This window comes from Miniopterus natalensis, chromosome 1, assembly GCF_054644295.1.
Source record: "Miniopterus natalensis isolate mMinNat1 chromosome 1, mMinNat1.hap1, whole genome shotgun sequence".
NCBI classification, from domain to species: domain Eukaryota; kingdom Metazoa; phylum Chordata; class Mammalia; order Chiroptera; family Miniopteridae; genus Miniopterus; species Miniopterus natalensis.
Window position 1 is genome coordinate 9884607 of NC_142081.1, and position 21562 is coordinate 9906168.

The 21562-nt window shown below is 40.8% G+C and overlaps 1 protein-coding gene across 3 annotated transcripts in view; it reads left to right on the forward strand.

Annotated features, from left to right (window-relative positions):
* Positions 1-21562, forward strand: part of RPS6KA5 (ribosomal protein S6 kinase A5) — a 106632-nt gene that overhangs the window by 77404 nt on the left and 7666 nt on the right. For all 3 annotated transcript variants that reach the window (XM_087818572.1, XM_087818575.1, XM_087818580.1), the window contains 6 exons: positions 9343-9493; positions 12133-12294; positions 13406-13531; positions 13917-14050; positions 14726-14819; positions 18052-18222. In XM_087818572.1, the coding sequence (XP_087674698.1) occupies positions 9343-9493; positions 12133-12294; positions 13406-13531; positions 13917-14050; positions 14726-14819; positions 18052-18222 (838 nt within the window). The remainder of the gene's footprint in view (positions 1-9342; positions 9494-12132; positions 12295-13405; positions 13532-13916; positions 14051-14725; positions 14820-18051; positions 18223-21562) is intronic.

Below are 21562 nucleotides of genomic sequence, written 5' to 3' on the forward strand. Positions count from 1 at the left end.
GATTCCTGGTCAGGGCACATGCCCAGGTTGCGGGCTGCAGCCGATCAATGACTCTCTCACCATTGATGTTTCTAGCTCTCTCTTTCCCTCTCCTTTCCTCTCTGAAATCAATAAAGATACATTTTAAAAACAAAAAAAAAAGCACTTGCTAATTGTCTTAACCTAGTAAGTACATAGGATATTGAGGTTTATTTGATGGACACTTCCTTCCCATTGTCTACGTATTATCATTTCTTTGTGACTTTAACATGAACAGTAGTAATATTTTACAGCTCATGTATATAGGCTCAATAGAAACAAATACCGTAAAATCACCCTCTTATTGGTTATTATAGCATTACTCTATTCCTTTCCTTCATAGCAGTTATTGCAATTACATTGCTACACTTTGGTTTATAATTATTTGATCAATGTTTGTCGGTCCCACTAGATTGTAAGCTCTGAGAGAGCAAGGGCATGCCTGGCTTTCATCCCCAGCATTGTGTGCCCAGGTGCCAGCCAGCACAGCGCTTTACTGTGCAGAGTTCAATAAATATTCTTGGAATCAAGTGAATTAATGAACAAATAAACAACAGTGATAAAACATTATGCTAATTACTAGTTATGTTTTTGTTGTTTTTACTTGAATTTTATAACTTTGAGAACAGATGTGACATTTAAAAATTAAAAATCGAGAGTTCCACTTCCTACCAAGATGGAATCACAAGAGCCGGGTTTACTCTCTTGCCTGAAACAGTTTTTAAAGTGGGCAAAATATCTGAAAGAACAACATTGAAACATTGACCCTTTCGCAGTGAAGGACAGGAAACCCCTGAGGTGAGCCCTGCCATCGCCCAGCTTACTGCCTTGAGAGAAAGTCCTGGCTGCAGCGCAGGGAGGGGACCAGGCGGAGTGAGGTGGAGCTGAGAGCCCGGGAAGAGTCCAAGGCAGCTAGAGCCTGGGGCAGTGTCGAGAGGAGAAAGCTGCAGAGGGAAGCTCAGAGATCTGCAGAAGGCACCCCTCAAGGGTTCATTCAGTGAAGTAATGAGAAGCACGCGTGTGTGGGGACTACTCAGCAGTGAAGATGCTGTTTTTCTCCAAATTGATCTATAGATGCAACACAATCATAATCCCAGCAGGCTTTTTTTTTTCTTCTAGAAATTGACAACCTGGATCTGAAATGCATATAGAAATGCAGAGAACCAGAAATAGCTAAATGATCTTTGAAAAACTAGTCCAAAGTTGATTTCAAGACTTATAAGCTACAATAATTAAGACACTGTGGTATTTGTATCAAGACAGACAAATATTCAGTGAAACAGAATAGAGAGGTCAAAAATAGAATCACACAGATACAGGCAATTGATTTTTTTTTTTTGCAAAGGTGGGAAGTCAGTTTGGTAGAGAAAAGATAGTCTTTTCAGTAAATTATGCTGGACTCATTGGCTATCATACAGGGGGGAGGGGAGCTTCTATACATTCCACCATATAGAAAAGTAAACTAAAAATGATCATTGATCTAAATGTAAGACCTATAGAATTTATGTAAAACTATAGAATTTATGTAAGAAAACATAAAGGAAAATCTTTGCTACCTTGAGTTAGGTAAAGATTTCTTAGATATGACACAAAAAGTATAATCTATAAAAGAAAGCATTGACAAATTGGACTTCATCAGAATTTCTCTCTTCAAAAGGAACTGTTAAGAGACCACAGACTGGGATAAAATTATAAATCAGATTTGAAAAGGACTAGTATGCAGATTATATAAAGAACTCTCAAAACTCAAGGGAAAAAATGGGCAAAAAATTTGAACAGTTAACCAATGAAGATCTATGAGTGGCAAATAAGCACATGAAAAGATGACCAACATTGTTAGTCTTTAGGGAAATGCAATTAAACCACAATGAGATGCCACTGTATACTCACTGGAATGGCTAAGAATAAAGAGACTGAATATCTTAGGGTTCCAGAGAAACAGAAACAATCGGGCATATAAAAGGAGATGTATTATAAGGAATCAGCTCACACAATTATGAAAGCTGAGAAGTCCCACGATCTGCCATCTGCAAGCCGGAGACTCAGGAAAGCCAGTGGTTCCAGGGGCAGAAGACCAATGTCCCAGGTTAAGTAGGAAGGGACTGAATCCTCCCTTCTGCTTTTTTTTCCCTTTTCAGTCCCTAAAGGGGTTGGATGGTGCCCACCCACATTAAGGAGGGGATTCAAATGCTAATCTCATGAGGAAGCACCCTCACAGACACACCTAGAAATAATGTTTAATCTGGGCCACCTGTGGCCCAGTCATGTGACATAAAAATCAATCAACACAACTTCACCCCTTGTCAACTTGGCAGCTATATGTATCTCCTTATGCCAGACTTAATCTCCAAAGACAGTAACAAGGTCATAATCCCACCTGGTCTAGAACACGGTAAGACCAGTGAATTTCAGAAGCGTGGTCCCATTCATGTACTTCATTCACTGTGAGTTGAGTTCCTTGATCAGAAGCAGTGCTGTGTGGAATGTAAGCGTCTATCCCAGTTAGAATGAAACACTGCCCCTTCCACACTGTAGATCACCCAGGGGATTGATGCCATATGAGGCAATCAGTGTTGGTTTCTGCTACTGGCCGATCGAGCATTCAGCGGTGGCCACAGCCAGGGCAGCCTTGGTGAGTAAAAGTCCATGTGTAACCTCCATCCCTGCCACCATGGCCACTTTATTCATGAGCCCACTGGGTGATGATGGTGTTGACTGGAGAAAGAGGCTGACTGGTATCCGCAGAACAGACCAAATAGGCGAGCTGAATGGGGATTGGTGGGAATCTTCACTCCTACATCTTTCAAGTCCTTGATGCCGGCAGTTAATCTCAGCAGTCCCCCAGGAATACAGTATTGCTTTGGGTTTTCTATTTTTCTAGGTAGAGACAGTTCTAATGGCATCCACTGGGCCTTTCCAACCATAATTGTCCTCACTCCACAGGTCAGAGAACCAATGGGGATTCTGCCAGCTTCTAAGTATGTCTGTTCCAATTATGTGTTCTGGAGCTGCAGAAATAACCATAGGATGGGTTCAGGGACCCCCTGAATCCACCGTGAGATGGACGTGAGCTAAAACTCCATTGATCACCTGACCTCCACAAGCCCCTACTCTGACTGGTGGGCCGCAGTAATGTTTTGAGTCTTCTGGACTTAGTGACAGTTCTGAACCAGTGTCCAGTAGTCCTCGAAAGCTCTGAATAGTTCCTTTTTCCCAGCATGCAGTTAGTCTGGTAAGAGACCGTAAGTTGCTTTGGGGAAGTCTGGGAGAAAGACTGGCAGCATAAATTGTCAGGTTTCCCACCCTCCCCTTCATTCAAGAGGTTCTGGGAATGCAAACTGGCTCAGGTGTGGGAATTGTTTGAGGGCAGTTGACTGGGAGGAGGGCAAGATTGATGACAAAGGGACACAAGGAAGCCTCGGAGGGTGATGGTATGTTCATTCTTGGTTGTGGTGATGGTTCCACAGGTGTACACAAAGATCAGAACTTATTAAGTTGTACACTTTGTATGTGGGAAGTGTGTTGTACATCAATTTTACTTCAATTGAAAAAATTTTAATGAACCATTTACAGGACAGATTAGGACGTAAATAATTTCTTGCTGTCCCAGCTATTCAACACCGAAGTTAAGTGATAGGAATATTTCTTGGTAAATTCATAGTTAAAATCATGTCTGTTGTTAAACATACTAAATATCACTCGGCTTATTTTAAATGGGCTTTTTGACAGTTTGAAAATGGGCAGTTTGAAAATGTTTCAGAATTACAGAAAACCTTGGCTACAGTCTTGAGAATTTGGGTCCCCTTGCAAGGTCAGCCTGTCATGGTGAGACGGGGCCAAAGGACGGCCTTAACCTGGCAGTGTTAAAAAGTGGCTCCTCTGGCTAATTCCCCTCTTTTTGATTCCAGGACACAAGCAATCTTCTTTGTAATTTTTCTTTCCACCACAGGTCTGCCTGTAGAGGGAGAGTGTATTGCTGTTTGTGATGGCAGGAACATTCTGAACCAAGTGCTGTTCAAATTTAAATTGCTTTTACTACCTTTAGCTCAATCAGTTGACATTCCTGTTTTAGAAAGAGAAAGAGAGCCTGAGTCAGAGTCCTAAAATCTTAGAACTAGAGCACATTTTTCAAGAATTCGAATAGGGGTTTTTTTTCCTTTGATTAATTATCCACTTTGTCATGTTGTTAATGTTTTGTTTAAAACTTGATGTTAATTTATGATTCCATGGTTTTTTGTGGCACTTATTTTTTTGTTCCTGAAATTTATAAACAGTGTAATAACTGAATTATCTTACATTACCTTTTCCTTTCAAAATAATCATTCTGATTGTCTTTCCTGGTGTAAAATCTTTCACAGTCTGTTCTTTTTAAAAAATATGCCATTAAGATAAATATATCATTATTCTATCCCCAATATCTTAATTACCCAGGGCTTTTTCTTATCGTTGAATTCTTCCATTCCTTAATTATTGTGATCTTCCCTGAACTCTGCATATTTTTTATAGTTTTTACTTGAGATACTTCAAAATGATGTATTTTCCAAGTTATCTACTTACCTATTGTTGTCTACAGGTAGTCTAAAATCAGAACAAGATTGTTTTTCTGGTACTTCAAATTTCAAAATAAAAGAATGTAGAATGAGACTGAAACTTTCTCAGTGATGTAAGAATCCCTTCATCAGTGTCCCTGATAGTCATCTCCTTCCCTTCTGAGTGCCATCCATGAATGGGGAGCACGAGCGTGTAAGGTATTTTCAAGGAATCCCCTTCAGCGGAACGACTTTAGTTCTATAGAAATTTTTCCTGTTTAAAATAAGCTGAGCCGGGCCGGTGTGGCTCAGTGGTCGAGCATCAACCCAGGAACCAGGAGGTCACAGTTTGATTCCCGGTCAGGGCACATGCCTGGGTTGCAGCTCGATCCCCAGTCGGGGCCGTGCAGGAGGCAGCCGATGGATGATTCTCTCCCATCATTGATGTTTCTGTCTCTCTCCTTCTCCCTTCCTCTCTCTGAAATCAATAAAAACATATAGTTTTTTAAAAAGCTGAAATTACCTTTCTCTAACCTCTGCTTGTCAATCCTGGATCCATCCTTTAGGTATTTGAAGTAGTTTTATCTAGGGTAACTCTTTCTAGTTCTCTTCCTGTTTATGTGAAATCATTTCCCGACTCCTCCTATCTTGGTACCCATTTTGGACAAATACTAAATTGCCAACATTATAGATTCGAATGATTGCTCTTTAGCTTTCTGTGAGTCTGTTTTTTATCTTTATTTCATGTTTGTAGTGTGTGCTTTTCTTACCAATGTGTCTCCAGCTTTTATTACCTTTCTGTGTGGAACTTCTGGTAGGGTGTGTGTGACTGCTGCACGGGAGGTGTCCACCCACCCAGCCACTGTATCTGCTTTGGTTTTCTGCCTGCCCCTCCGAGCAGGAGCCCTGCACGTGGCTGGGTTTTGTAAACCATGATAATTGAATATATCGTCACCTAGGAACCAGGACACAGGTTCTGTTCAAGGCTCTTCCATCATCTCTGACAGGGTTGTTTGTCTCACTTTCTCTGCCTTTGAAATATAGAAAATGTTTGTGAAGAGATGTTTATTTAGGTTCTTCATTTTCCATCAATGAAGTAGGTTTTCTTAATATGTTCATTGTACTATTATAAACATAACTTACTAAGTTCAGGTCCAAGTGGTATCAAAATAATGATACTAAACCAAGCTCTAATTGTACTATTTAGGTCAGGGGTTGGCAAACTACAGTCCTCAAGCCAGATCCATTCTGCTGCCTATTTTTTGTGAGCTAAGAATGGATTTTAGTGAGTTCTCCCTCTTGGGAGCAGCCTGGTGCCTTCCCCCCCCCCCCAGGCGCGTTACCTTTACCTTTCTCCAAGGGCCCTTCTTTTACCTCCAACTTTCTAAATTTCTCTTATAGTTCGAAAAAAAAGAATGGATTTTATATTCTTAAATTCTTATTGTGCAAAAGATACACAATATTTTGTGGCATGTGAAAATTATATGAAATTGCAATCTCAGTGCCCATCAACAACATTTTATCAGAACACAGCCATGCTCATTCATTTGCTGTCATCTCTGGCTGCTTTCCTGGTACTGCTGCAGAGTTGAATAGTTGCCACAGAGACCGTATAGCTTTCCAAAGCCTACAGTATTTATTGTCTGGCCTTGTATTAGTTACCCATTATCCATTGCTAAGAAACAAATGACCTGAAAATGTAGTGGCTTAAAACAACATACACTGATTATCTCAGAGTTTCTGTGGATCAGGAATCTGGGCACAGCTTAACTATGACCCCTCCTTCAAGGTCACTTGGGCTGCAATCACAGTGTTGGCTGAGCTGTAGTTATCTCAGGGCTCAGCTGGGAAAGGATCTGCTCCAAACTCATGTGGCTGTTGGCAGGGTTGTTGGACTGAAGCCTCAGTTCCTCTCTGGCTATTGGCCAAAGACCACCTTCAGTTCCTTGCCACGTGGGCCTGTCCAGCATGGCAGCAAGCTTCTTCAAAGCAGGCAAGCTTGGAAGGCAATAGAGAGAGTCTACTAGGAAGACAGAATGTTTTGTAACCTAGTCATGAAAGCAGCATCTTGTCATCTTTATTGTTAATGTGGGTAACAGGAAGGTCTGTAGGTGCATCCCACCTTCAGAGGAAGGGATTACACAAGGTCCTGAGCACAAGGAGACAGTGGCCATTGGGGACCACCTTAGAAGTCGGTCTACCATGGGTCCTTTACAAAAGTTTAGGTAATTAATTTCTTTTTCCCTCCAAGATGTGTTATCTCTTTAGGTAATTATTTTAATACATTGATTTTGTGTTCTGTAGTATAGTATTCTAAAACAAAATCAAGCAGTAATTTGTTGAAATTTTGTATTTTATATTTATTGCTCGGTAACACCTTGAATTAGCTCATTTGTCATTAAAAAGTTTTCTGTTTATAGATGTGTTGCTTTCAGAGTTATGTATAGAATAATTGTAAGTATCATTATTTCTTACCCTGTTGTTGTTTTCTTAATCTTCATTCGAGGATATTTTTTCCATTGTTTTTCAAAGAGAGTGGCAGGGAGGGAGAGAGAGAGAAAAAAAAAAAAACACATCGGTGTGAGAAAGACACATCGATTGGTTGCCTCCCACACACGCCCCTACCGGGGCTGGGGATTGAGCCTGCAACCGAGGTATGTGCCCTTGGCCGGAATCGAACCCGGGACCATGCTTGTTCTTCATGTTCCCTCATCAGCACTGTGTTCTACAGGAATTCCTTCAGATTTCTACTCAGTTTCTTCCCGATCTGATCCCTGCCTCGTCTAAATCTAGAACTTTAGTTCCCTGCATGGGGCACCTGCCCCACATCCCGGTTGCACACGGATGCTGTGGACTGTGTGTCCCTGGTAGACACAGATCTCCTTCTGCTCCCCCTCCAGTTCTGGCATCTCGGTGGGTCCATCCCTGTTTCCGGGTGCTCATTGCTCTCTCAGCGCCCCTTCTTTTGTGGCTGATCCCCTGTGGCCAATATGACCACCCATTCCTTTCCCCAGTGCCTGGCAGGGAGTCGACTTCCAGCCCACATCGGGTGCCTCAGGCTGAGCGAGCGATAGACAGCGTGGAGTCAGAGCCCAGGGGATGCCAGCCAAGTGCTGCGTCTGCCCTGCTTCAGAAAAGTGAATGTCAGCAGCCAGGTGTCTGTATCTGATCCTTACACAACATTCTTGCCTGCAGAGGTACCTTCAGGGTGGGGAAATGGAAAAGCCTATGCTTGTTTTCCCCGGAGAGGCAGGGCTCCCAGTTTGTCAGACATGCCAGCGCCTGATCTGAGGAGAGGCCTGACTCTAAGGCCGAGCACCTGCCGAGCATCCTGCCGAGCAGCGAGCCACAGGGGACCGTGAAGAGTAAAGAGTCGGAAGGAGAAGCGGGCGCTGCTCATTTTTTTACTTCCTACTGTCATTTCCTTATGTTCTCAGGATGGAGTGCTAGAAATCAAATTAGCTTTGCAATGAGTGACGCTGCTGGAGTTTTTAGTGGAAAATTACAGTTTCAATATCATTTCACAGGTTCTCAGTGACTACTTGCTCCAGTCTCTGGTCATACTTACCTCAAGGTCGCACGGCCAGTAAGCAGCAGAGCGTATTGAACTCTGAGAGTGAACTCAGTCTGGCTCCAAAGCCCGTGTTCTTAGCATACTATACTGTCTTATCAATTTATTGTCTGTTTTGTTCCATAACAGTTATTCATATTTTAATGCACAACAGGGGACCGTTTTGCAAACCCAAATAATGGAGTAACTGTTTATCTCCATGTAGACTGTGTTAAGCGTCTTCATTTCAATCAGTCCCTTTCTTTCTTTCTCATTATTTTTACTTATTGATTTCAGAGAGAGGAAAGGAGAGGGGGAGAGAGAGATAGAGAGAGAGAAACACGCATGATGAGAGAGTCGTCATTGATCAGCTGCCTCCTGCGCGCCCCTGACTGGGGGTCGAGCCCACAGCCTGGGTGTGTGCCCTGACCGGGAATCAAACACGATCTCCTGGATCCTAGGTCTGTGCTCAACCACTGAGCCATGCCCAGCTGGGTTCTCATTAAATTATTGATCTGGCTTTTCAGGGAGGCAGAAGTACGTTAGGATTGGATTGATCTCTTCTGTGACCTTAGAATAAATTCAGATATTTCATCAAGGAGCTTGGTTATCTTAATTTTTGACTTTCCATAGTAAGAAGGAGACTTGACTCCATCTTGAGTGGCACTTGCCTTCCAGGGCTTGCTTGTCGGTGTCATTGTAGCAGGAAGTGAAGCAGACACTTTCATCCAGTGAAAAGCTGCTTTTCAGGGTTCAGGAGCGGAGCCGCATCTGAGTCGCTCTGACTCCCCCTCTTGGTCTCCCTTCCCGCTGCAGCCCCGTGGGCCCCTGTGTTCACTGGCACACTGGGAAAGGCAAGTGAGGAGGGTGTGGTTGGGGTTTTCTTTTGTCCTTTCAAATCTGGATACTGAACTCCCTTCCCTGAATTTATTAGGAGTTGTTTCCATTGTGAAATCTTTTATCACAGAGTTTAGGCCCCGCTAAGCCTTCCTTTTCCTTTTTTCCCAATTAAATAGTTGGGATGGTGGCTTCTTGTTAGGATTGATTTATATTGAAAAATAATCCAGTACTTTTTGTTTCTGCTTATTTAAGTTTCAGAAGTTTGATTTCATATTTTAAATATTTTTATCTCTGCTTTTCACATTTGTTACAAAGTGCATTGTATGATTCTTGTTTTTGCTAAGAGGACCGTCCCTATAACTTCGCCCTCTGATTGTTTTAACAGCAAGTTTTGTCTGCCTACAGGAGAATATTAAAAAGTGAGCCTCCGTATCCCCAAGATATGAGTGCTTTAGCTAAAGACCTAATTCAGCGTCTTTTGAGGAAAGATCCCAAGAAAAGATTGGGATGTGGTCCGCGGGATGCCGATGAAATCAAAGAACATCTCTTTTTTCAGGTGAAACTTACTCAACAGATCTATGCCCTGCTGATTTCAGAGTGTTCAGCATTCTTGGAGAAATGAATGAACATGGTCGGGTGAACCAGGTCTCTTTTGAGTTGTTTTCTCCCTATTTTCATATACATTGCACTTTTTTCAAATGACAGGGACCCTTTAGGGAGAATCAGAATTCTACTGTTGGAGACCTGTGCTCTCTTTCTCCCTGAATGAAGCGGGAGTGGGGAGGGTTATAACAACATTTGTTTTTTTACATATGAATAGGTTAGAGTTTCTGAGTATGTTTCCACTCATGATCTCAAGATTTAGGCATATGGATGAAGGAGACTTTTATTATATTTTTTTGCTTCTCCCTCAGTTCATGATCCACTGTGCTCTACCACTGAGCCATGCTGCCGGGCAGTGTTCCACCTTTTAGATATGATTTTTTTTCTCCTTTTCCCAGGAGAAATCTCAGAATTTAAAATCTCCCTATTTCTTAGTTACATGACTATAACACATAGAGAATTGCTCATTTATTTTCTTTGTACTTGAGACAGTGCTTTTCTTATTCTGAGGAAGCCTAGATAACTGGAAAAGAAGTTGACTTGACTGAGTTAGTTCTTTCAGTTATTTCAGTCTAAATGGTCAACCTGGGATACCATGACCTTGATTTCTAAAACCCTGAGCTTCTGACTTTTAAATAATGTCATCATATCAACAAGCATGACCTAAATATTTCTAGTCTAAAGGGACTGTCCAAGTTTTATTTTTAATCTCCCAACTGAGTTTTTACATTATTAGCACCAAAACAAATGAGAATAGTTACCAAGGTGAAGAAAAAACTGCTGTAGAGTAAGCTTTTATGTTTTCATTTATTGGTTTTTTTAAATATAGAAGAACAAATAGTGATTGAGAGTAAGAATTATCTCTGTACTTCTGTGCTCAAAAAAGCACGTTTGTTTCAGTCTTTCAATACAACCATTTTTTAACATATTACTGTACATACAGTAACATGGAGGGAAATACATTTAGAATAAAAGTAATTTCTCAGTATGTACATTTCATAGATTCATGTGGCACGAAAAGGTGAATGTTTGAATAAATGATTTCAACTATCTTGTTCAGAAGCTTGGCTCAAAAATTAATAAGATAAAATTCAAGAAAGCATTTAAGTAAAATACCCCTAATCATATTTTCCTAGAATTTTTTCTCTGTGGTTCCCTGTATTTGTGAATATTATAGTATATCTTTCATATTAGAGAAATGTCTTTTCTCTACAGCTTGGAATAGTAATTTTAGGTTATTGAATTGCCTTGGCTTCTCAAATGACAAGGACACTTTAGGAAAAACTAGCTTTCTGTTTGTAAAGACCTAAATGGAGTGGAGAGGGAGAGGACTGTAATAGCATTCAGTTTTTTATACTAAACGTTCTCCTGCTAACAACTTATTTCTATAAGTTACCTCCTTATTCTAGAAGTTCCTCCTAATGTATGTACAATAGCCGAGCACAAATCATGAAATGGAAATCATTACAGCCATGCAGAGGAAAGAGCACTAACTAGAAAGTCAAGAGACTGGGTACGAATCCTAACCCTTCCACTAGCTAATGTTTAAGCGAAATGGTTAGTTCTTACTCCCAGGCTCAACTCCCATCTGTGTCGCACAAAGGCGATCAATTCTAGCTGAAAAACTTGAAGATCTGTAACTTAATGATTTTATCTCCGTTGCCTCCACAAGAGGGCATAATAAAAACATTTTATGTTGTTTGATTAAACTTACTAAATGCCATCAGCGTAGAAATGCGATTTTCACATTTTCCCACCTCTGAAATAAGTATGCGTCTTACAATGGACCGCATCTTACTATTCTAATTGGTAATGCTTTTTCTTTCTTAATGGTGCATAAAATAATATCGTATTATCACTGATGACATCTTAGACTTGAAGAAACATATGAGTAGGTTATCGGTAGGGCTCAGTTAGCAAGTGTTATCTGAAGTTGTTTTAAGTGACAGAGGAGCTTAAAAAGCCGCAGAGGGTTGAATTTGAATAATGTAAAGCAGCCATTTATCAGACAGTGAGTGCCTGATATGGATGGAAAGGGAGCTTGGATTATCCCCGGGGAAGAGAAGAGGCTGTGTTTAAACTGCTTGAATACATATGAATGAGAAAAGAGCGATTGACCAGCATGATAGGATCATTTAAACTTGCAGCTGTAAATAAATGCATGACTGACAGCGAGTTTATTTTCTAACAGGGCCAGATGACCAGGAGGAAAGCTAAGTAACACTGCCTCTGGAGAGCAGGGATGTGCCTTTAGGCTTAGTAGTCATATGCACAGAGCATTTTAAAGCCCTTTGTGACAGTGTCTTTTGTTTTTGTTTGGTTTGGTTTTGCTTTGGTTTAACACCTTTCTCCGGAGGCTCAGAACAAAAGTAATTTTCCTGTTTTCCCGAGGGTAAACTAGGGTGTCCTGGTGCCCCCTAGAGGACACGATGAGACCCCGCGTCAGGCCCAGGCGCGCGCCGCAGTCAAAAAGCGTGCTCGTGCTTATTAAATACATGTGTTTAATCAAGAGTTTGAAATATATGCCTCTTAGGAAATATAGCTCAACTTTGCTGCTTTCAACTTTGCACTAACTTACTTCCTCTGTCTTAGAAAATAAATTGGGAGGATTTAGCTGCCAAAAAAGTGCCCGCCCCGTTCAAGCCGGTGATCCGCGACGAGCTGGACGTGAGCAACTTCGCGGAGGAGTTCACGGAGCTGGACCCCACCTACTCGCCCGCCGCGCTGCCCCGCAGCTCCGACCGCCTGTTCCAGGTGCGGGGCCGGGCGGGGCCGGGCGGGGCGCCCGAGGAGGCCCGTGCCGGCTTAGAAAGCAGGGTTCGCTCCTCCCCTCCGAATTTGTAAATGCACAGATTTGCCGATTGTTAACTGAAGTTAGGGTGTGTTAAATAGCAGACATCGTTTGTGTGTTTATTTTTAATACAAAAAACTTGATTTTTATCCCTGAAATTTTATTTCTGCTCAGGCTCCTTTATAGAAAAGACATCACCGCTTTATTTCACCTCTATTCATATAAAATATCGTTTACTTCATAAACAACAGTGTTATCTCTGATTCTTGGTCTTGAGTGAAGAATCTTCACTGCTTAAAAATACTTGGGAAAGGGTCTTTCTCAGACCCGGGATAAAACGTGCTTCCCTGTGGGGTCACAGCCCCTCCCCGACTCCTGACTCCCGCAGGTAGGGGGCCGAGCCCGCCCAGCCGACCGTGCCCTGGGCGCGCACAGCTCTGGTGTCTGCACTTGGCCGGGCACGTGGATGTTTACAAAAATGTTCCTTGAACTAGTGAATGTTCTAGCTTGAACAGATTATCGTCCATCATTAGGTCACTTTTTGTTCAGGACATCATTCTGCCACTTGATTTTATTCCTTTTATGAAACTCAGTTTTAAATTTAATCAGTCTAAGGAAATACACTAAGTCAAGTCACTGCTGAGTTAGAAACCAACTGGAATGAATTGTTTTCTAGTTTAGAGAACAGTGCACTTGAACCACTTTGCATCATACCTTACCTCTACCTTTTCTGAGAAGTTGGTTGTGTTTATGAACAAACTTTTATCAGCAGTGCTGAAGAATTACAGCCGTGGGTCAGATTTTTGGGGTGGAATAGAGAAGAGGTATTTTTCTGCCTTTATTTTGAATTGGCTTAGTTCTACCAGAAGATGGCATTATCTCCTTCTGAAAAGCATTTTTCTATTAATTTGAAATAACCTTGCATTTTAGATTAGAAATAAAATAAAATTAGAATCATCGTAACAAATATTTGAGTGTTTTTAATCCTTTGACTTAAAAAATCATTATAGTCTGGTCCGTGCTGGACTGGAAAATTGCAACTCTTTCCTCTTCTCCTTTGCTTTTGTTTTTTAGGGCTACTCCTTTGTTGCCCCTTCTATTCTGTTCAAGCGTAACGCGGCCGTGGTAGACCCTCTTCAGTTTCACGTGGGAGCGGAACGTCCCGGAGTGACAAATGTTGCCAGGAGTGCAATGATGAAGGTATATAGATGTCACTAATTACATGACATATTTATGGTTTAAATACTAATACTGATTGACATTCTTAAGTCCAGTAAATTTAAGAGACGTACCATTCTACCAAGATGTGATTTTAAGAAATGAATAAATGGAAATACCAATATTTCCCTAGAGAATTACTAATATCAATGTGAATAAGCTCCTTTTTACGATGATAGAAAATTATGTAAGTTAAATAAATGATATAGATGAATGTAGAAATGAGCTAAAGTAAGATGAATTTTAGATTATAAATGTATTCCATTTACATTTATTAACATTAATAATGTCCTATTATTGCAGTTTTATTTACCCCATGTGTATTACTGATATTTTCTTAAGTGAAGTGATGTTGGTTTCTTATCAGGACTCTCCATTCTACCAGCACTATGAGCTCGACCTGAAAGACAAACCACTGGGAGAAGGAAGTTTTTCAATTTGTCGCAAGTGCATACACAAAAAAAGTAACCAAGCATTCGCAGTCAAAATAATCAGCAAAAGGTATGGCCATTTCTGGCAGCCTCTCTCATGTATTCATCCCAGTCAATGGGTTCTGTGAATTAAGATTTTTATTTAAAAGAAAATCATTGGTATACTGTAAGGCTTGTTACCCACAGGGTTAGCCATTCGGCTCATCAGTTGATCCTTTCTACTTCTAACTCTAATAGATATTTTCAGATAAAGTAACCCATTTCAGACATAAATCATAGTAGGATATGCTTTGACTTTATTATGAGAAAACTCCTGTGGCAGTGATATTTCATCAGACTGGCTTAGTGAGTTCAGCAGCTCTTGTCATTTCTACTCATTGTATATTTGAAATACTTTAAAAAATTGTTTAGCAACCTACTGGTAGCTTGGAGAACCAGCTAGTTGTTTTGGTAACTAATTTTTAACTTCATATTTATATATATTCTTATTACCAAATTGTCAGGCAAGTAGGGCATCCATCTCTTTGTGTGATTAGCTGTTTTCTGACTCAGAAACTATCTTTTCTCAAGAATAATGCATTACTTATTCTGGTGGGTGGTATGACTCATTACTTTCATGGAAACTTCTCATCTTTTGACGCTTATATTCTGAATACACTGTAAATAAAAACAAAATGAGGGTTGGGGCGATACTGACAAACACTTGGCGAAGAGGTTTGTAGAGACTAACTGTTCCATCTCACAGGATGGAAGCCAATACTCAGAAAGAAATAACAGCTCTGAAGCTCTGTGAAGGACACCCCAATATTGTGAAATTGCACGAAGTTTTTCATGATCAGGTAGTCCACTTTTTTTTTTTCTGTGCATACTAATTCACATTCCAAGTTTCTATCTTTTTTTACCAGTTTTGTTGGTGCTACTGGGTCAGAGTTAATGTGCAACGTCACCCAGCTGCTACAAAGGGCAGAGAAACCCTCCACACACAGTCTTAACCACCCCCAAAATCAGTGCATCCTTTAACTTCTGTGTTTCTCCTTCGGCGGCAGCCATAGGTGACATGGGAGGGGAACAGAGGGGCTGGAGCCCAGGGCCACTGCCACCAGCTTCGCTGTGCTTATTACCAGTTCAGCTGCAGCCACTGGAGCTTAATCGCTCAGACCTCTCAGGACTCAGGAATGTTCAACTTTCCTTCTACTTCTAGAATAGAATGTAGAGAACCTTGAACCTAATTAGCGAACTAAAGGTCAGGAAGGAAGCAGAAAGGCAAAGATCCCTCCCTTTCACCTGCCTGCTCCAGGTGGCAATTTCTGCTCCGGCCGCGGGCCATGCCATGCTGCCCCCTCTGCTACTCCCAGTCCTGATTTTTAACGGAAACCTAACACTGACACATGTGACTTAGGATACAAGAGGAGCGCCACTGTGTCAGGCCCCTGTTCCTCCCCAGTTCCTCCACTGCCATCCTCGTGAGGGAAATTGCTCCATGACGTTTGTCTTTTCCTCGGGGGCTGGGTGGGATGACACAGCCCTGTTCAAGACCACATGCTGGGCACAGAGCTAAAACCAATCATGGTTTTACCAAGGAGAAACAGATTCAGAAGGGTCTATGGCCCACTTCTCTACCACATTGAAATTTCCCCGAGTGCTGCACCCAGACTGATACATCCCAGTGAAACAGGCAGCCGCAGCAGCGTAACTGTGAGGACTGCTGCTGTTCCTGTCATGCCTCCTGTGGTCCAGGCACTGCACCACTCTACGAGGGTTATCTTATTTAGTCTTTCCAGCAGTTCTATGAGGTAAGGAAACTGAAACTCACAGAAGTTAAGTAACAGGGTCTCACAGTTGGTAAGTGCTAATGCTGGGATCTGAACCCAAGCAGCCCAACTTAAAACCCAAGCAGGCTTTTAATTACTTTACTCTACTGCCCTAGGGGAGGCAGAAACAGCCTGGTTTTCACATCAGGTGGGTAAGCAGAACTAATCTCATCATCTTCTTGCTCTTTGGTTCTCATAGCCAGAAAAGGAACATCTTAGTAGCAAGAACTCAGTAGGAAATGCTCTTCCTGCTCCTCTACTGCCTTCCCCTAATTGGGCTAGTCAACTAAAGTGTAGGTAATGAGTCCCCTGTCCACTGGAGGAGCTTAGGAAGAGCCTGGACAGTGTCAATCAGGATTGGTCAATGGCCTTCAGCGCCCAGCTCTGTGGTTTTGCAGCTGTCCCCCAGCCACATCCCAGCAAAGACATTCAATCTCTGACCTTCAGGCTGAGGTCAGATCTCAGGAACTGCATCCCCAATGTTTTACATCACAAGTTATATTTATTATATGCTATTTTTATACTCAAGAGTTACTAGAATCAGTTATGTCATGGTATAATCCTATAGGTACTAATATAAATATATCATCATTCTGATATACAGTTGATATCTTGGGCTGTTTTACCCATGATGGTGATAGTTGCCTAGCTCATCCATAGTCTTGTTTTCAACTACTGGGTGAAATCGATTGAGGGCAGGACTTCATCCGTTGACTGTGCTACAGTATAGTTCATTTTGTTGACCAGGATTCATGCTTTACTATTCTGTTAGTTTCCTATTGCTGCTGTGACAAATGACCACAAACCTAAAACAAGCTTACCATCCCACAGTCTGAAGATCGGAAATCCAAAATCATCTCAATGGTGTAAAGATAGGGTGTCAGCAGGGCTGGTTCCTTCTGGAGGCCCTAAGGGACGGTCCACTCGAATGCTTTTCTCAGCCTCCAGAGACTGCCCGCATTCCTGGCTTGTAACCCTCCGTGCCTCACTTCCATCTCCTGTCTCCATACCCCACCTCACACTGTTGGCTCTGATGGATGACTGAGATAGTCTCCCCATCTCCAGATCCTTAATCACAACCGCAGAGTCCCTTTACCATTGTAAGGTAACATCCACGTGTTCTGGGGAGTAGAATATGGGCATCTTTGGAGGGCCATTGTTCAAGCTACCACATAAAAATTTCTCAGTATCTGCATTTTATTTATAAGGATCCTAAGGTTAAAATAATATCCCCACTGACGTAAGTAAGAGAACTGACATTCAGATCCAGGTTTGACTCTAATACCTATCTTTTAAACCACTATAGGATAGGCATTGCCCTCCATTTTTTAAAAAGTTCACAGGCATGTACTTGTAACAGATCTTCAACTTTGACCTTATTTGTCTGATGTAGAAACTCAAATTGGCTTGATCGCTAGTAGCCTGAGAGCAGTTCTCTTCTTACTAAAAGGGTTGTTCGCCCTTTACAATTTGCCTAATAGGTGCAGGACGATGTATTTATAATTGTCTTTTTTATGAAGCAGGTTTTCTGGATTTTGCTAATTAAAAGGGAAACATACTCTGTTTTGCCTTTTGAGTGACATTGGTGCTATAATGCATGGCACCTGAATCTGAATATTGATTTGATATACTTTTTAAAACCATTTGTGTTCATTTGAGAGCTAATATAATTCCTTTGTTTTTTGATAGCTATGTTATTTCCTTTATGGAAATGTCTGGAAAGCATAGTAAGTATATAACTGAGTAAACTAGTTAAGATAATGCTATTGGGATCTAAAGCAGTTATTTTAAAAAACAAAAACCTACAATGAGTTATGGATATTTGCCATGGGTATTGACAGGAGCCCTGAAAATTACCTGTTAAGCCCTAACAGGAGGGCATCACAAAACAGGGCCTTTTAAAAAAGCAACCATCAGTAATCTTGTATGTGATTTAAAGCAGCCAGTTTCACACTATCAGTACTAGGTCACACTTTAACAAGAAAGGTATGTAAACCTGATAGAATTGGAATGGAATTCAAATGAAAGAAAAGAATATATAAAGGCTGCACTGCGGTACTTGAAATTTTCCGTTACCAAAATAGAATTCTAAAAAAGCCACGGTCTCCTGCAGCTCGCTCTTCTAAAATGCAAGGATTGCTGCTGCTGATTTTAACAAGGGACTATTTAAATTTATTGGTGATAGTTAACAGTCAATAAATGTTTTATATGTTCATAAACTTCTTCACTGAGGCCCTCCACCTTCCTCTTCCTGCCCTAGCTTCACACTTTTCTCGTGATGGAACTTCTGAACGGGGGAGAGCTGTTTGAACGCATTAAGAAAAAGCAGCACTTCAGCGAGACCGAGGCCAGCTACATCATGCGGAAGCTCGTCTCAGCCGTGAGCCACATGCACGACGTGGGAGTGGTGCACCGAGACCTGAAACCCGAGGTACCAAAGAGCACGTCTCCTCACCCCGTCCAGCCTCGTTACTGACTATCCCCCAAATACGAGTGGGCTCCTTCACTTGCAGGGCTTTCTGCTAAATGGATACCTGGGAATATCATGATTCTTGGATTTTTTTTCTTCTCTATCTCAGTCTAAAATAAACTTGTCTTTTTTTTTTGCCCGCTGATCATCTTGAGGTTATATTTGTAAGTGTGAGAGCCTTTTATGGAAGAAATACTTTATGCAACAGTTGTGGACTAAAAATAGCAATGGAAATTTTTGTAGCAGAAAATAATATCCCTTCTATATGTATACCATTTTAGAGGGTTTTTTTAAATGGTGTATTTTGAAAGCTCATTTTTCACATTTGTAATCAAATCGATTAGCTCATGAGTAGGAACATATATAATTCAGTTCTAAATATCAAAATGTAAAGAATTGTCTTATTTAATTAGGTACACCATCCTTATATGTGCGCTCCTTTGCTCATGTACTGTAATATTTATAGAACTGTAGCACTGCAGAAGTAGCAGCTTTTTTACATATTTCTTCTTTGAAAGGTTAAGGCTTTAACTCTAGAATGATCCCTTTATATTATCAAAAATAAGAAAGTTCCTCCCTTTTAGAAAATCACCAAAATAAAAATGAAAATTTAAAAGCAAAACCCAATAATTTATAAAAGAATAGCAATGAATCATCCTTTCTATATGCAAAATTATACGTATTTCCTCTTTAAAATAGAACATCATGTTTTATTACCCATGTGATCATAATGCATTTTCAAGTATATTTAAAAGAATTTATTTGGTGTTTATTTTTGTGTTAAAGTCACAAAAGAATGTTTTTCACAGAGCACCATTTTTGCCTTTTATTTAAGTCCCTTGGATTCTGGACAGGAAGAGATGCTTTTCAAAATGGAACTGTGTGCATTCAAATGCAATTGAACAATTCCTAAAGTGTTTAAACTTTAGTGTGTGTGTTTGTTTTTTCAATCCTTACCCGAAGACATGTTCACTGATTTTTAGAGAGAGGGGAAGAGAGAGAGAAACATTGATCGGCTGCCTCCCGTGCGCACCCTGACCGAGAATTGAACCCGAGACCTTTCGGTGCATGGGATGGCACTCCAACCAACCGAGCCACACTGGCCAGGGCCAGGCTCTGCATTTGATATTACTGTTATTCATCACACTAGTGGTTAATCAAAAATGAATTTGTTTTGTGAACTTGTGACTGTGATAGCTGCCCCTCTGCTTTCTTCATCAGAGTTCTCACGCGCCTCCAGGACGCCCACTGACAATCTGCTGCTCTGTGCATTGGAGATTAGCTGTCTATTTTTAAGTGTGAAAGCACACCCCTTAAATGTTTTCTTGATAGACAAGGAACAAGCATGTAATTTTTTTAATTGAAAAGATCTGTTCCATGACTGTATAGAATTCGTTTTCACATGTTTTATTCTTTGATAACTGGCCATCTGTCATCTCATGAGTCTCAAACGATGCAGCTGTCCCCTCCAGTGGATTTAGTTTGCCTTCCTATTTTACTGACACTTAATTCTTCTTATATGTTATAAAACTTTTCTCTCACATAGTCATTTGAAATGAAGACTTGTCAGATTGTTTAGAACATTCTACTACAATTGTAATTCTAAATCAAAATTATTTTTTGGAGAACCAAAAATGTACCTTTGTACTAACACTTTTGTGATAAAAGAGCTTTCACTTCGACTTTTAAACTGCAGAGTATATTATTTCCAAACCAAAAATTTAATCCTTTCCCCAGTGATATAGCATTTTAAGATATGATTCTGTATCTGTTGATGATATTTATGTATGCGGCACTCATTTTCTGCATAGGCAAAACCCTGAATTCTAGGTGAGAATCTGATAAGTTTAGAAGCTGGCTGACATCCTTAGTAAGCTGCTTTGTATTTTTGAAACTGGTTCCCATAGTCTTAAAAGATTAAGAAAAATTACATCAACTTAGTTTCAGGCAGAGCTTGAGACGCGGATACGAGGAGATTGAATTATTACTCCCGCCCATTCCTGACAGTTGACAGCCCACTCCACTTAGACTTGGGAGAGGAGAGGCAAGGAGAGGGGAGTGCTGCATCCCCTCCACTTCTAGGGGCAAGGTCAAGGAAGTCCATTGCCATTCTTAATAAGGAATAAACTGAAGTCATTTTCAAAGATCTAATAGGCTCAATGACCAGGGTCCAGGTGTGCTTGGCTCACTGCTCTGCATGTAGCGCCCTGCGGAGGAGCTCAGGAGCCCTTTGCTGAAAGATGTCTCCCAAGTACAAGTCCCTGGACCCCCACCTGTGACTTCAGTTGTAGTGAAGCCTTACACTTAATTATATTCATATTTTAATTCCATCTCAAATTCACAATTAAGCATTATATGATAGAAAATTCTTTCAAACTTCTCGGTTAATTTTTTTTGTTTTTCTTCCCACTTTACTTACTTTTAACTTCTGAATAAAAGGCTTAGGAGATTTTTCTTCTTTGTATCAATGGCACCTTCTATGATGTTTTTTACTTCAGTTAGAATAATATTAGCAAAACAAATGATGTTACAGAGCTGGGGAGTAATTGAATGAACATTAAAGGTATAACAGGCCTTGTTATTGTCTAAAGACAATACTGTAGTCAGGTTTACATACTGTGGGTACTAGCTTGATGTGCTGATAAAAATGATGATTTGTGCCTCAGTACAGTTAGCATTTATTAAGGATGTAATAAATATAAAAAGCAGTAGAGTAAAACCTTAGTGATTGAGAAGCTTTAGTGGATGAATGATTCAGAATAACAGTGTTTTCTGAATAACTGAGGTATAATATTCATGAGCATCAAGAATGTTTAACTGTTTTGGAGAAAATAGTTCTGAAATGTATGTCTCCACCATGTCTTCTTTGGTATGTTATAATGGATCTTACATAACTATTTATTTGTGACTCCATTCATTGGACACATAATTATCAAAGCGCCTACTGTTTGACCATGCCGGACCCTCAGGACGGAGTCATAAATAAGGGGGACACAGATCCCTACCCTGGAATGAAGGTCTAGTGGGGATGAAGACACTGAACTAATAATGCAGAGGCAATACGTGCCAGGAAGGAAATATAAATAATGCTAAGAGAAAATATAAAGAGTCCTAACTTCAGTTTGGTGCACTGTTGGGCAGAGTCTGAACAGAGAGGCTCACATGAGCATCTTGGGAGGGAGGTCGGTGGAGGAAGTGAACCGCAAACGCTGTAGTCAGGGTTCCGGAAAAGTCTAGACAACTGGACAATGGCTCTGACATCAGACCAGACATGATGCAGTCGACATGTTCCACGTGACAT